The following is a 16,144-nucleotide window of genomic DNA, read 5'->3' on the forward strand; positions in this document are numbered from 1 at the left end:
CATCATCTATGATAGCTGAATCTAAAGACAGAAATATTTCACAAACATTTCATGAATGGTATGTGATTACCTGCAATTATAAGGCGGAAGATCTGCTGGACATTCTCTGCCCTTGATGTAGTGATCTTAGATTCTCTAAAACAGTGATTCTATATACTAGGAAATAAAGCAAAAAATTAAATACGCTGTGTCATCAGGACTAGGTGACACCCATCTGGCCACTGGAAGATGGGAGGAGTGTGCGTCGTTGTCTCCTTTACTTTTCTTGCAGAATTTATTCTAACAATTTTTGGAGCCCAGGCTCTAATGTCTCCCTTAAATACCTAGAGAGTCCAAACATGCAAATGAGAAATTTATCAGTAGAAATTTATCAGTTCTTCTGTGTTTAGAAAAAGCATTTAAATCCATAATGAACTTACGGTGACCATTGTTTTACCACTTTCAGAGCCCATCTGACTCTTCTGCAATTAAGATACTATATAGCAAGTATTTTTGTTGTCAAGGGAATTGAATGCATTGTCATATCCTCCCCTGGTGACTGTCCTTGGAGGAAAGAACAAGAGAAATACCTTTACCTTCCAGTGACATAATGCTTCCCATATGAGAACAGTCAGGATTTCCGGTTCCATAGGAACGCTAAGGAGAGGTTTGCTTGGATATATTTTTCCCAGAAAATCCCCTTTGTAAATACTGACTTTTAAGTCTTTGAGACTGTCCATACACAAGAGGTGAGTAGTCACAAAGCAGCTTAGGAATTTTACATTAAAAACCAGATACCATTCCCCAGTGGTCTTGGGTTTGTGAAGATAAAGCTTATTATGACACCTGAGAGTTTACGTTTGGCAGTATCTCTAGGGACTGAACCTAAGCTGTCTTATCTTCTCCTTTACAGCTGTTTAGGTATTTCTGCTTTGATTGATCTGAGAAATAGGGCTCCTTGCATGACAGTGGAGGTGCTGTATAATATTAGTCCTTCTTGTGTTCGCTCCAAGTCTGATTCCAAAAGATTTGTGGCTTTCTCCGATTTGACTTTTCCCATGGGCTGGAAATTTCAGGTGCCAGTAATAGTGTTTCATGAGAATTAAGACAGTTGATGCCTTGGAGAATCTAGCCAGACTTATCTCTTCACTTGCAAAGCCAGTGAATAAAGCCAGATGTGCAAGTAGAATCATTCCATTCAAGTTTCAACAAGCTATTAGCACAAAGTATTTTCTTTTCTTAGTCCCTTTCTTATGCTTTGGAGGAACCAACTGCCCCACAGACTTAGAAATCTACCAAAGATTGTGGAACTTTTGTTTGCATAAAATCTCCTGACTTCAAGTAAAGATGCAAACAAAAAGTTACAGGAATTTAAGACTCCCTTCACTTGCAAAAAGAAAAAACAATACACCTTTAACACTAGTATGTCAAGCACTTAAATGTGAGCAGTTGCAAGAATCTTGGTTGCTTTTGTATTGCCAATATTATTAGCAACATTGCCTAGTTCACCTTTTTTGCCCTTGATAAATTAGATCTTAACTATATTACTTTAAAAATACTTGCATCGGTGTTGGCATTGGTACAGCAGCCTTAATTTGGAGGTTTTGTTTGGTTTGGTTTTCTTTACTCTAAGTTCTGTATTTTCTGTTATGTTCATGCAAGGTTTGTTTTTTCAAACTTCATTTTTTTTTCTTATTTTAGAAGCTATAGCAGACAAGGCTGTATTTTGCTTAAAGCCCAGAAATGCTCTGATCTCCCAAATAAAATATTCCTGAAATATAGGGGGCTACCTGAACAAGCTTTTCCATCATTGGTAGGCATACTCATTTGTCCTTTTGTGAATCAAAAACTCCCTGGTCTTACTTCTACTTCATAAACTCCAAGTTTATGAAGTTGTTGATCTAATCCCTATCCCACCTGTAACAATGACAATTCACTCTCAGGAAAAAACAAACAAACAGAAAAGAAAAAAAATTCCAAACTCATATAGATTGCTTCATTTCTGATGCTTGGACAAGAAAAGTCACCCCTCCCAAATAAACTACCCATTTATGTTCTTTCAGACTGCCCTTGCCCTGAGACCATACCCTCCCTAAGAACAATTATTACTGCACCCAGTTCTTTCAGCCTATAAACACTGATCTTTAGTACAGCAGTGGTCTCTGATATGCAGACAAAACAACAAAAAAAAAAAGGCACAGTCGAACAGTTTCTACTTCCCCCTTTGACAAAATACCTAAAATTCTATGGTGATCAGAGGAAACAGAGTGATCAGAAGTACCGTTCAGCTGGTTCTCTGGCTTCACATCCGTACTGAAAATGACTGCACATGGAGTATATTTTGTTCAGTACATATTATGTGTTGCTAAAACTCCTGACCCACTGGCAAAGCCTATGTAGCTATGATGGTGGGACACCTGATAACTCATGCATTGTCATTATCACCTTTGTTTAATGCCACCTATAAATATACAGACTCTTGCTCAGTAGGAGGAGAATTTCTTGTAGCCTTCTATTTACCTGCTAACTGTATTAATTCCTGTCCTTTAAAGAATGATTTCCCTCTTCTATTTCAAGATATGGGTTACATATAATTTCAAGTTACATATTTCATGTAAAATTTTAAGTTATAGGATGAATTACAATAATAGAAAGGCAGGAAGAAATAGATCAGCATCTCCAATGTTAATCCATATATATGTTATGAACATGTCAAAGACAGCTGATGACAGAGATGAAGTTATGTTGCAGATTATATCAAAAAATTGTCCAAAGATTGGGTTTTTTTAAGGAAGCAGTTGATACTTGAAACTTTTGATGCAAAACATGAATGAAACAACTGCTATTTTTAAGAAGTGCTTATGACTTAAATAGCAGTATAGTACACTTCCAGCATCTACACAAGTATTAGTGAAATTGTGGGGACCCCATAGACTGCTCCAGTTTGAGCAATCAAGTTCATTGACAAAAAACAGAGATAACAAAGAGGGTTTTGGGTTTCCTAATTTTGCCATCTGTTGGAACTTTGGTATTTTAGTAGAAAAATGCAGTGAAGTGGTTCTAGCATATAGATAATGTAGGGCTATGGGAATAAGTCATTGGTCAATATGTAGGTTAAAGGTTATTCTGTTGTTTGAATCTTTTAGCATTAAAACAAAGCAAGCATGAAAGTCAAGATACAGAGATCTATAAAAAGTATCAGTTCTATATGGTTATAATAAAGCATAATACTAAGAAGAGAGTTAACTACAATGAGCAGAAAACTTCAAATTAGACTCTACAATGTCACCGTAACAGTCTGCAATGATAGCCTAACATTTTACACAGCTGATCAGGACAGTGTTAGTGGAGCTTAACAGCTTTGCAGGCTTTGTATATTTCCTAGGGAAAAAAAAAAAACTATTTTTTCAAGGATAATAAAAAAGAAGGTCTTGAAGAGGTTTTAGTTTTGAACAGCTGAAGCAGGCCAGAGGGTGTGAGAAAATTTCCTGTTCTCATTTTACAGATGAAGAACTGAGGCACAAAATATTTAACTGGCTTGCTTAGGATCACACAACAGTTGTATTACATCTACTAAATAAATTCATATCTTCTTAATCTAGATTCAGGTCCTTAGGCTATCTTTCTTCCGTAAAATAAATTTCTAAAAATTCTTTATGTTTTCAGTTAGGTGAAGCATCAAGACTGTTTAAGAGAGAAAAAATAGAGCTGACATTTCAATAATGACGTAGTCAAGCTTGTTTTCCCTTTGTTTTTTGATTTGTAATTATTGTAGTGGAAGAGTAATTATAAATTCATAAGTTTCAGTTGATAAGTACGTAGATTGTACATGTTAAGGACTTCTGTATTAAAAATCTTGAAGTCCATGCTTGTGTCCAATAGGCCCTTCTTGGAAAATTATTTTGTCACTTTGAATGAAACTTTGATTAATTAAAATCTGTTTTACTGCATTCCAGTAATGTGGAATCATAGCGATTCAGCAAGTTACTAAAATTCATCATTTCATGTACTTAAGAATAGATATACACTTAACGTCTTCATTTGAATTATTTGAATTGTCTGGTTCATTTTTCTAAATATTCTTAGCATCTTTGATTACTGTGTTAACATGTTTTCTTTCTTTTTTCCAACTCTGAAAAAAATTGGTATATTTAGCAGACATTGACAGACTATTTTAATTTAAACAACCCAATTTCAGTAAATAGCAGAGAAGCCTGATATGTCTAATTTTTAACAAAAATTGGAGTACTTGTTATGTTCAGATCAGTATCTCTGCACAATCATTTAAAGTTGGAACTATTTTGGAATTGTTAATATAAAAAGTAGCTTAAAAATTACATCATTTTTTTTCTTTTCCCAGACACATTTTTTAATCCCCAAATTTGAAATATTTGAATCCTAAGTTAAAAATAACTCCCACGTGTTCCTTTCTTGATGCAACAGCAAGTTTCATTCCATATAAAAGTAGATTTTGTGTTCAATTTCCAAGGAATTGGAATTCTATAGTAGAACTGTGTAATGTGAATTAAGCTTAAATTACATTTCTTTCTTTCAGAAAGATCAATCTACATGCTACCAATAGCCAAAATGCTTTTGGCACCTTTCACTGTAGTGTAGATTTTATTTTTTGGATTACAGACAGGAAGACTTTGTACTCTGAAATGTAGAGGTGTGGAAAAGGAATAATGCAACTTCAAACAAGCAGGAAATATGACTAATACCTAAGAGGAATGATAAAGTCCTGGTGCAGTGCTAGCTCAATTCACTAAGCTTGAACCTTTTTCAGAGTAGGCAGTTCAGATGTTACGTATTAAAGAAAATTACTTTAACAGCAAGAATTAGAGGGAGCTTTTGGATTATAATTGTAATTGGAGTAATTCTTTAAAACTCATTAGGAACATGATTTCATTTGTACAAATGTAGAACGTATCACTCATAAAGTTCTGTCAGTTTCCGTTGATCCAGGTGCTTATAACGTGTTCATTTACATCAGAGAAACAGCAGTGAGTGGAAGTTGGGCAGCAGATAGGATTTAGTTATTTTCATTAGCACTTGGACTTTGATAAAGGGGAACAGAAAAGAGCTGCTTGACCTTTCAGTGCTTAAATTATTAAAGAGCAAATAGATTTGAGGTCTAGATGCTTGCAAATCTAATTTGTCTTGTGGAGTAAGGATGAAAAGACATTTTGAGTTTGAAATTGCTCCAGTCAGCTTAGTTCTTACTTTAATGTATCTGAAGATGAATAGATGTCATGTATTTAAAATATAATATACAAGGAGTAGTGCTCGTAGTATAACTAACATGAATTTGCCAGAGGAAAAGGATCATTTTAATGACAGATTTGTTTCTAAAATATCTACGATCTTTAGCTTTAATCACCGAGTGAAAAATGAAAAGAATCCTCAGTTCAGCTGATTCAGGTCATATTACCTTGTCTGGTCTGACTTCCCTCTTATATTCAGTCCTGCTGTGATAGAAAAGGTAGCACTTGTCTCCTGAAGGCAACAGCCAAATAACTTCGTTTGCTATCCATCATTCTTTAGTGAAACCGAAGGATTCTTATCTTTGCTGTGATATTAGGCAAGTGTACCAAGCTTCACTACCTTGCAAGAATAGATGTTTACATCACCTCCTACTTCTTTTCCAATACTCCATTTAAATTCTTGAACAGTATTTATTGTAGTTCACTGTAAATTAGTAGTTAGGGAAGGCAAGACACTGTCTTGAAAGCAGCTTGGAATCCCAGTTCTAAGCAACTGTGTTTCATTCTAGAAAATTAACTGCTAAAATCATGTCAAACATTGATTTGGAAGAGAAGAAACATGATTGTAATGTAAATATTTCATGGTTAGTTTTTACAGTTCAATTGTCATAGGATCAAAGAAAGGTTACCATGTATTGACCTTCATATGCTACTCAGCTTGGAATTAATCAACTAATGGAAGTCTTTCTGCTAGAAGTGTAGACTCGGTTGCACAGAGCTGCAAAAATGTACAGACGGTGGCCTTCAAGTGGACCCTCAAGACATTGTCTCCCTGGCTGTACCAAACTCATACATGGTTAGATTTCTGCATGTTGTTCAGCATCAGATTAAAACATTTAAATTTAGCCGTCCACTTGTAGAAGTCTACATGTGAGCTGAGTATTTAGCTATCATAGTCAGTGGGGCCTAGAAAGCAATTAAGTTGACCCTAAAGTAGACACCTGCTTGATGGTCACATCTTCGAGATCTGTTGCCTGTACTGAGTAGCTCTCCAGTGACTGTAATGGGAGTTTACAGATATATAGACATCTTCATGAAGACACTTAAATTTAAGTGTCTTAACATAAAACTAAATTTCCACTGCGGTGAAAATCTGAATGAGACAGAAGAAGAAGTGTTAAGCATTCTTGGTGTTAACTTAATGGGCATTTTTTATGAACACAGGAAGTGCAGCATCTCCCACTGGAAAAACTGGATCTTAAAACCATAGTGAACAGGGTCTGTTGCACATGGTCTGGTAAAAAACCAGTAAGACGGCCAAGAGAACTGGCATTCTTCTGCTTCTTGGTGATATTCAGCTATGAAGTCTCCTAACATCATGCTGTCATAGAGTCGTGAAGTCATAGAATGGTTTGGATTGGAAGGGACTTTTAAAGATCATCCAGTCCATCCTCCCCTGAGGTGGGCATGGACTTCTTTCACTAGACCAGGTTCCTCAAAGCCCCATCCAACCTGACCTTGAACACTTCCATTGACACAGCATCATTCAAGCACACAGCATTATCTAAATGTGTGTAGAAGCAATATGTTAGTCTGGTTGTGCACTGAGTTGGTAAGGCTCCAGAGAGTGAAAGAGCTAGAGAGCTCTATGCCATTGCTCAAAGCATCTTGAGTCTAGCCAGAGCCCCAGCAGGTGCAGGAGCTCACTGGCTATGAGCTGGCTTGGTAACTGCACAAAGTCACCTTTTTTATTTCTAAACCAGATTTGCTTTCAGAAGGGAAATATCCATAGCTGTGCAGTGATATGACTAATCCAATAAGCCCAGCTGGGTCCAGATTGAGACCTGCAGAGGCCCAGCCCAAGTGTCCCTGTACTTTGGGCAGAGTATTCTGTAAACATAATCATCTACCTACAGATGACAGAGTGTGAAAAACATGTCAGAAGACTATATGGGTATTTCATCTTTAAGATACATATCCTACCTAAAGATTGCTACTTTTTATGAATTGTCAACTTGAAAGATCATATATTGTTACTAGATGTAGATGATGTGCAGAAATGTGGACACATTGCCACTTTAACTGACTTGCTTACTGGGATTCAAGATTCCAGGAGACAAGTAATGATTAAGAATCACTGGTCCCCAGTGAAGCAATAAACTTGCAAGCCAGTCCTCTTTAGAGACGTGGACTTCCCACTTCACAAATTTGAAAGCACTGACTCAGGCTTTTACAGCAACTGCAAGGGTATAATGATTACTCTGTTTGCATATACAGCAGAAATCACAATTTCTTTGTTCCTGCTTGAATGTCCATAGCACCTTTACAGTGTAGAGGGATGGACTGTTCCCTGTAGATCACAGTACAGCAAAGAATCCAAGTGCAAACTGAACTGCTTTGCAGAATATAGAAACACTTATAAATACGGTTATCTCTAAGGTGTAAAAGTGCTCTGCTGAGTGAGAATAACTTCCATCAAAAAAATGTTTTAATTCTTGTGCAGTAACAGTCAATACGCCACCAAAATTTTAAAAGACTGTAATTTACTCTGTGTGATTTTATAAATAGCTGTAATGTCAACAGTTGATCAAATACTATTTCCAGTGTCCTTATAATTTATTTCTTCATTTTTATCTTACTACTCATTTCATTTCATGTAGACAAGATGTTGTTAGAGACAAGACAGGTTAGAGAATTGAATCTTTAGCTTTATACTCACTTCTGTGTTAACAAAATAATACTTAATTCTACATTTTAACACTAATCAAGAAATCTTTTTCTGTACAAAAATTCGAAAAAGAAGATGTTCTGTGCATTTGCTTTATGAAAAGCTGTGGCTAATTTTGTTTTTCCAACAAAAATTAGAATTTGTTTGAAAGTGCTAATCTATTCCATGTATGTATACACCTGAATATCAAAATTAGACTTTCTTCCCATGTCCTTTGTGTTTAACAGTTGGGTTTGGTTTTTTTTTCCATAATACTAGTTTGCTATTATGGTTTCAGAATGAGTTGACTGCCCAAATCTTAAAATAACCCGTGTGTTTTTTTGTTCTTTCCTTTCTGAACCCTTAGTGTCTATCAAATAGTTGTTGAAGAAGAACGCCCACGGAGGACCAAAAAGACAACTGAAATCCTGAAGTGCTACCCAGTGCCCATTCATTTCCAGAATGCCTCACTTTTGAATTCCCAGTACTACTTTGCTGCAGAGTTTCCAGCCAGTGGTTTACAAGCTGCTCAGCCTTTTACTATTGGTGATAACAAAACCTACAGTGGTTTCTGGAACACTCCTCTTCTTCCTCATAAGAGCTACAGCATCTATTTTCAAGCTGCTAGCAGAGCCAATGGGGTAAGTCTTACGACAGGTGTGGTTTTATACAGTATTTGTGTGTAAATAGATGATTGGCACCAACTAGCAAGATGCCTAATTTAGTTGCTAATGAGAAAATGAAGTAACCGTGAAATTTAGCACACTGAGTTTAAAAAAAATAACAGTTTTCCTAACACAATATTGCTTAATGATTAAAGGTTTACAGGAAAGAAGAGGGGAAGAAATCACATTTTGTTAATAATGAGTGGGCAAAGTAGTGCATTACCATTCTGTCTTGTTATCTAAGAGCTGTTGAATGAGTGTGTTTGCCTGGCTTTTTTTCTTCTTTTTTTTTTTTTGGTTTTGTTCTCTTGCTTTGAAGAGGAGAGTGTTGTGATTTCTTTTGTTAAGTTTAAGACAAACTTGATTGCAGATTTTAGCACATCTATCTTGGCCCGTCCAGTCCCATTACCTTAGTTTGTAACATCTTGAACTCCTATTTTCTCATTTGGTTGCCCTGACTGAATTAGAAACCACTTTTTTTTCCCCTTTCCTGCAAACAGTAAAAGAAAAATAAGTAGATGGAACTGAAATGAAAAGTGTGTAAAAAGGTCTTCACAGATCATGTTTCATCTGACTAATTCTTCCTGGAATTGTTTTTCATTTCCTGGACAGACCTACCCAGTGCCCTTCAATTCTTGATAAGCTTTGGCTGTCTGTGCTGACAGCCTGGAAATGTTTTCTGCCAGAAACCATAATGGTCCCTCTTTCACAGTGCACTGGCAGTGCAGAAATTTGAAACACCATTGATTATTTTTTCTTCCTAAATTGTCTAGCATGATGCCTCAAACTATACTATCTAAAAGAAAAAGAAAAATCTCCCAAGGTCATTATATTGCCAAAATAAAAAAGCTGAACACTTGCCTGTGCTCTTGTGAAGATCTCAGATATTTTCTACTTTTAGAGGAATTTTAAGTGAAATGTTTATGTACCACACCCAAGCAGTGTTTGTCCATATTATGAAAACACATTGGAGTTGCTTAATAAGCAGTTAAATATGTAATGAGGCACATTAATTGAACACTTCCCTGACATTTTATCAGTACTTTTAAGAATAGAATCATGGATTAATTTGTTTGCTTAGAAACACAAGATGTGACCTTTTTCCTCTTTATTTGACACAGGAAACCAAAATCGACTGCGTCAGGGTAGCCACAAAAGGTATGTTCATATTATGTCATGTATTCTGTATTTCAGCTTGTTGACCTTTCCTTCACAGGGTCTTTGCAAAATTCCAGAAGTGTTTATATTGCTAAAAGGCATCACTAAACCTGTTAGAGAATTTTAAATGATTCATTTGCGTCTCTAGCTGAGATTTAGGAAGTTTGTTTGTTTGTTTGTTTTTAATAATAAATGTTTTACTCATTTTTAGTTGTCTATTTGAACACAGGATTTTAAAAATCTATTCTGTGGGTTTTTATATGATCTCACAATAAATATTTTGGACTTTTCTAGATACAGTAAAGGTGTAGAATTGCCAATTGCAGAGTGCATACTAGCTGCTTATACATTCATAGTGAAAAATTACCCATTACTTGTAAGCAATTATCTTAACTGATTGATAAAACTGAAGAAATCACGTTCTTCATTTTCATGGTACAGATGAACTATATTTATTGGACTGTCAGCACACATTATACTACCATTTGTGAGACGAGTTTGTATAATTGAGACAGTGCTAGCTATAGGTTTGATCCCCAAACAGGGAAGGATAAACATGCTGCTGATATATTTAACTTTGGAGGCTAGGATCTGACTGTGATTATCTTTGTAGTCTCTCCTTTGTAGTACCTATAGCTGGGGGCAACTTGAAAGAAGAGTTGCCACCAGCAACCAAAAAAACAAGTGATGGGATAGTATGATAATTTGGAGATTGTAATAGAGGAAAAGGAAAGAAAGTACTGCTGTGAGTAGGAACAGGTAATACCACCTTGTGGTTTTGGCACCTAATAATAGTATGAAACTTCATCACTGTACCATTGTTCCTTGAAGGAGATCATGTATGTGTCATAGTGACTATCCCTGATGTAACTGATTGCACTATGATTTCCTTTACATGTAGACTTCACAAATCCACCACCACCACTAAATCTAAATAGGATGCATGATAATCTCATTACTTAAGAGTAACAGAAATTCTAGCATACAGTTGCCTCTGTTAAAAGGTTGGATCTGCCCTAATGTGACAAACACATTTTTTATGGCTCTTTGAATTGTTCCTGGGGTTTTTTTCCAAACCAAAGGAAGTAGTTTTAGTTCTAATTTACTAACTCGCTGTTTACTAAGCCACAGAAAGCTTCCAAATATCTAAACTAAAACACAATAAAATGAGAGATTAATTCCAAATTCAAGTGGAATCCTGTGTTGTTGTTTTCCGGTAGCTTCAGTGATACCAGGAGTCAAGTACATTACCTCAGAAATCATAATAGGTGATTAGAGGAATGGATTTTAAATTATTTGAAGATTTGTATTCCTAATCACTAATGAATGTTCAACTATTTCAATTACTTGACTGACTGAAAAATCTTACTCTCTCGTTTGAGAAGTGAGGGTAACTTTATGGATTGGTATGGCTCCCATAGCAACAAGCTACTTTGAGCTAACCCATTTGGCAATGGATATGTGAGAAATGCAGTTTTTATTTTAAACAATATCATACATTTCTGTTTTGAAAGCATGATTCGGAATTCTTCCTAATACCTATTCAGAATTCTTTCTAATACCTTTGTGAAGCCTGTAAAATAGTGTGAGGTGTTGTTGTGAGGACTTTGAAACCAGAGGTGTCCTCAATGACATTTATGTCCCTGGTGCAGAACTTGAGGGGCATTTGTAAAGGACTGATTTCCATGCTTCTAAACTATTGTCTGTATTACATTTTTAAACTATATTAACTTTTAAAAATAAAATGGAGACCATGACATTTTAATAAGATATTAATAATCCCTGTCTGTACAGATTTTTTCCTCTTAAATCTAACAGAGATACTTGAAAGAAAAGCAGACTTGTGTTCCCTCTTTGGACTTAACCATGTATGGACTATAAAAAATAGCAAAAATGCTTAATGTCTGTAGGTCAGAAGTCACCACACCTGCGGTGGGGCAAGACAGAGAATTGTCCTCTCCTGTTCACCTTCCCTTCTGTCCACACACCCCTAAACAACTTAGTATGACATTTACATTGCCTGTACCTCAGGAAACAAAGGCTGTTCTGACCACTGTGCTTGACCTCTTACAGACACGCACCATTTTCCACTGAGTTTTGTTGACTACAGTATAGCTACAAGACAGTAACCTGCTTAGCTATTTATTACAGTGCTTCTTACAAATAATGTTGCAAACACTCTCCGGTACAACATCGAGTTTTTGTCTACTAATAATATTTCTGAAATGTTTGTATTCTGGGCTTCTGTTATCCTTAAAAGTTCAAGTTTGGTGGTTTTTAAAGCTGAAAGAAAGTGCTTTAGGCCATTCATGTATAAAACTGGTACAATCTTCTTTTAAATTAAGGTCTGATTCTGAAAATAACCACAGCCTTGTGTAGGCCATTGGAGTTAGTAGACCTGCTCTAGAATTTGATACATATGTAGGAAACCATGTGCTTTTACGCCCTATTCGAGTCAGTTACCTACCTAATTTTGAGTACAATAATTGAGTACAAAAGAATAATTTCACTTGCTACATTGCAACTATTCTGTCTTAAAGTAGACATATAAGTATTTTACTGGATAAAGGCCTGTGCCATAAACTATGCCCTGTAAAACAAACCTGACAGTGCAGCCAGCTGTCCTCTTATTTCTTGGAAGCTTCTGAAATTCCATTCCCATGTAATTTGAGATTTGCACCAAGCGCATCAGCAGCCATTCTTGGGATCCAGGTCACCCAAGGCAACCTCCAAGCTGCTCCACTGAGCCAGGTGAACTTGGCCAAGCCACCTCCTTGTCTATATTAAGGGTGTGTGGTTAGCCTGATTGAAGTCTTCCCTTAGGACCAATATGGGAGTTCGGAACCTGGAGTGAGCATAGCTATATCATTTGCTAGCTATATTTCCTTTAATTATCCCAACTCCAGGTAATCTAAAAGTTGTTGGTGCCCTTGAGACCTTCTCAAGATCATTGAGATTCAGTTTTATCACTGGATTTTGCAGTATTCATTCTATGGCCACTGTATGCTTTTGTATTTTTTGTTAAAAATAATTAAGTATACTATAAAGATACAGAACATTCTTGCCCCAGATCCAGCGGAACCCTTTAGGTACTTCACTTTTCACTCCAGTTGATGTCAACAGGAATGATGTATGTGCTTACTGTCAAGCCTGTGCTGAACTGGCACACACTAAGCTGTGCTGGATCAGGGCCAAAGTGCACCAGGTAGTCTATTATCATATTGACAAGCTTCATGTTAGAAAAGTACAACTAGAAAAGTACAGCCTGAGTCTGCTGGGTCAAATTCATGTGTAGGGTCAGTAGCTGGATAATACTTTCTAATCCCATCAAAGTTTAAACAACCTCAATTTGTAGCATTTTAAAAACTGCTCTTGGTTTATGACCATTACATTTTTACAAATGAAACCTCTATTAAATGTGTTCTTTTAGAGATCATATAAAAATCCTGATTACAATGACTGTAAGTGTAATTTAGGAACAGAATATTGGGTTTTGTAGAGCTGAAAGTTCTTCTGCTGAAGTCAAAGGGAACCTTTGCCACTGACTTTGAGAGGCGAAGGATTAGACGACATATTCTTGTGATGCAGTCTTCTGATCTTATTTTTCTGTAAAGACTTCTAGGACCTCCGTGACTACTTGGCGTATGTGGAAATGTGGAGACTGCAGGGTTTCCACTCCCATTATTTTTGACAAGATAATTAAACAAACAAACAAACAAAAATCAGGAAGAGATTTTTGTACCAGTGGTAATAAAGGTTGTCATATTTTCCTTGAAATACGGCTTTCATATACCTACTCTTTCTTCAAGCTAAATGACTGTAAAATCTCAGCAGACAAAGTTGAAAACATTCCAAAACTCCTCCAAGTTTATTGCTATCAACTTTGTGGTGTTTTATGATTTATATTAAGACTATATTTCCTGATTTGACTTATAACACTGTCTGGATAGAAACATCTTGGTTATCTCCTAGGAATCCAGTTCTCAAGAGGGAGACATCATTGTTCTAATTTTGCAATATTGGAAGGCTTTCATTAATTAGGAGAGAGAAAAGGACATTATAATATTTTAAATCCAATAGCAACAGTACTCTAGCAGCTACTATCAACACTGCATTTCAGTGTTGCAGAGGGATATTTCAAAATATTATGCAGCAGCAGTTTTGAGTTTAATTGTCTGCAGATGGTAGATGATCTATTTTCCTCACTCGTTGCCACATTTCTAATAGCACCCAGGCTGTTCTATGTAAATGAGTGATCTTTCATATAATTTTGTCCTTAATTTTCCAATATTTTTTCTTTGCATCATTCTCCAGCTGCATCATGTTGGATCTGACCTTTTAATTTTTTTTTATATTCCTTAATATATATGTATCATAGTGTGCTTAACCATTTAGAGGCAATCATAGAACTACTGTCAAACAAAGAAATCCGAGATTTTATTAACGTGAGCCATGGTAATAGTTATCTCTAGCAGTCAGTGATTGTTACAGCTCTGACAGAAAAGTCTGAATACTTCAGGGACACAAACAATTCAGGATTTTCAGCTTTTTCTTGTCTTAGTGGCAAAACGTGAATTTGAAACTTGGACCTCAGTTACATACATACCCAACTAAAAGCATGCCAACTCTCAGTGGTCATTCTCTGTATGCTGAAAGTTAAGTATATGTGTAGTGTGTGCCTTTTGAGAACAAAGACCCAAGCGAATACAAGGAAAATGAATGTTAGCTAGCTCAAAAATATTTTACATGAAAATTATCTTAAAAAATAATTATAGGAAAAAATGTACGATTATGAAGTAGGAAACCAAAAAGTGAAACTAGTTCAAATTACCTGGAGAATTTAATACAAGACTAATATTAACAAGCAGTTAACTTTCTACTTAGAAAGCCCAGTGCTGTAACTAGCAAACCCAAAGTGCGTCCAGTTTCCTCAAATGCATTATATGTAAATAATGTGTCTTGAGTCCTCTTCCTGAATGAAAGTCACATACGAAAGCTTATTAATTTGCAGAATAACCAAACTAACAACCGAAGATGAAAAGGAACTTGTGGGAGGTTTTTGGATTTTATTTGTAAGAAGTTCAGACAATAAACTATTGACCAAGATTCTTCTTGCTGGCCTAGCTTCAGTCTGGCTTTTTTTTCCCTCATGCATGCTGACCTGGAAATCTTCCTTTGCCTTAGCTGCGATAATCGTGACTCAGCTTACAACACCATACATTCGCATCGCCCCTGCTGCAGGCGACGACCAACTAACAGGTCAGATGTTCAAGTATAGACAAGTCATCATGCCCGTTTTGTCTCATTTTATTTGGCTCCTTTTTCCTGACGGTTTCTTCATTCTCTGCTCATTAATAGTTTTCTATGTTAAAAGGTTTTTTGTGTTTATAAATTTTTGTTTAGCTCCATTAAAATAAATTGTGTGCTTGGCACCAAAACTTACACACACATCCCTGTACGTACAACTCCACTGCATGTGCCCATTGTGTGTGTGATCTGTGGAATGTTTCTTCAAGCCTGATGTTCTAAAGAGGTCTAGTCTTGCTCCATCCATAGATTAAATGACAGTTTGAATATAGATATGTATGTTTATTTTTTTCTGTCTTATTAGATCAAGACACTAGAATTTCTAAATAATTTAGGCTCAAGAGTTGCATGTGTAGGTTAGAACAAAGATCTTATATTAATGGATATTTTTTTGAGTGCAGAATGTTGGAGAGATCGTATTTTCTGGCTAAGTATAAGATGCAAGAAATTAAAAAAAAAAAAGAAAGAAAATGGATTCCTTTTTAATTCTGTCATACATGAGTTCTAGGATTAAACTAAAATAACTAGCATGTGACATATGAGAATTAACAAAAGTGTAAGATTTTTAGATCTAATTGTCAAAGTAAACTCAGTATGCAAGTGAGACAATTATTAGCTGTGTGTGGCTTGAAGGCTGGTTCAGAATGTACCACAGAATCTTTATGAACTTCCAGAAATGATTCATTTTGTCAGAAAATACACACATGCATAAAGCTTTTAAGGCATTTGAAAACTTTTTATTTTCAAACAGAAGCAAAGAGCATTAAAAACTCTAGAATCTAAGGTGAGTTTGATGGAATATGTAACAGGGGAAGTTAGACCTAGTTCATCAGCATTTAGCATATGATAAAATTGATAAAATCATTGTCTTTTTCAAGAAGACTGGCATAGTTACTTGGGAAGCATGTAAATGTTTCTAACAGGGTTTTTAGGGGGCGAGGAAGAGTTCAGATGCTTAGCATCTGGATACTGCTTTAGTCAATAAGAGACAGTTAAACGATTCAGTTTAAGATAAGAGGATTAGTGACATGTCTGTTATAGCTTTTAATTCTGGGATATGTCTTATAATAACAAAGCTGAGTGATCCATAATGCCCAAGTTGCCATGTCCACCAAGAGGAAATA

The 16,144-nt window shown here is 35.8% G+C and overlaps 1 protein-coding gene across 10 annotated transcripts in view; it reads left to right on the plus strand.

The window, feature by feature from the left end:
• Positions 1-16,144, plus strand: part of PTPRM (protein tyrosine phosphatase receptor type M) — a 500,090-nt gene that overhangs the window by 297,221 nt on the left and 186,725 nt on the right. For 6 of the 10 annotated variants that reach the window (XM_074899184.1, XM_074899185.1, XM_074899190.1 and 3 more), the window contains exons 12-14: positions 8,258-8,531; positions 9,677-9,713; positions 14,898-14,972. In XM_074899184.1, the coding sequence (XP_074755285.1) occupies positions 8,258-8,531; positions 9,677-9,713; positions 14,898-14,972 (386 nt within the window). The remainder of the gene's footprint in view (positions 1-8,257; positions 8,532-9,676; positions 9,714-14,897; positions 14,973-16,144) is intronic. The other 4 variants (XM_074899189.1, XM_074899191.1, XM_074899192.1 and 1 more) reach the window with 1 other exon arrangement.

Source organism: Athene noctua, chromosome 2, assembly GCF_965140245.1.
Source record: "Athene noctua chromosome 2, bAthNoc1.hap1.1, whole genome shotgun sequence".
NCBI lineage: Eukaryota > Metazoa > Chordata > Aves > Strigiformes > Strigidae > Athene > Athene noctua.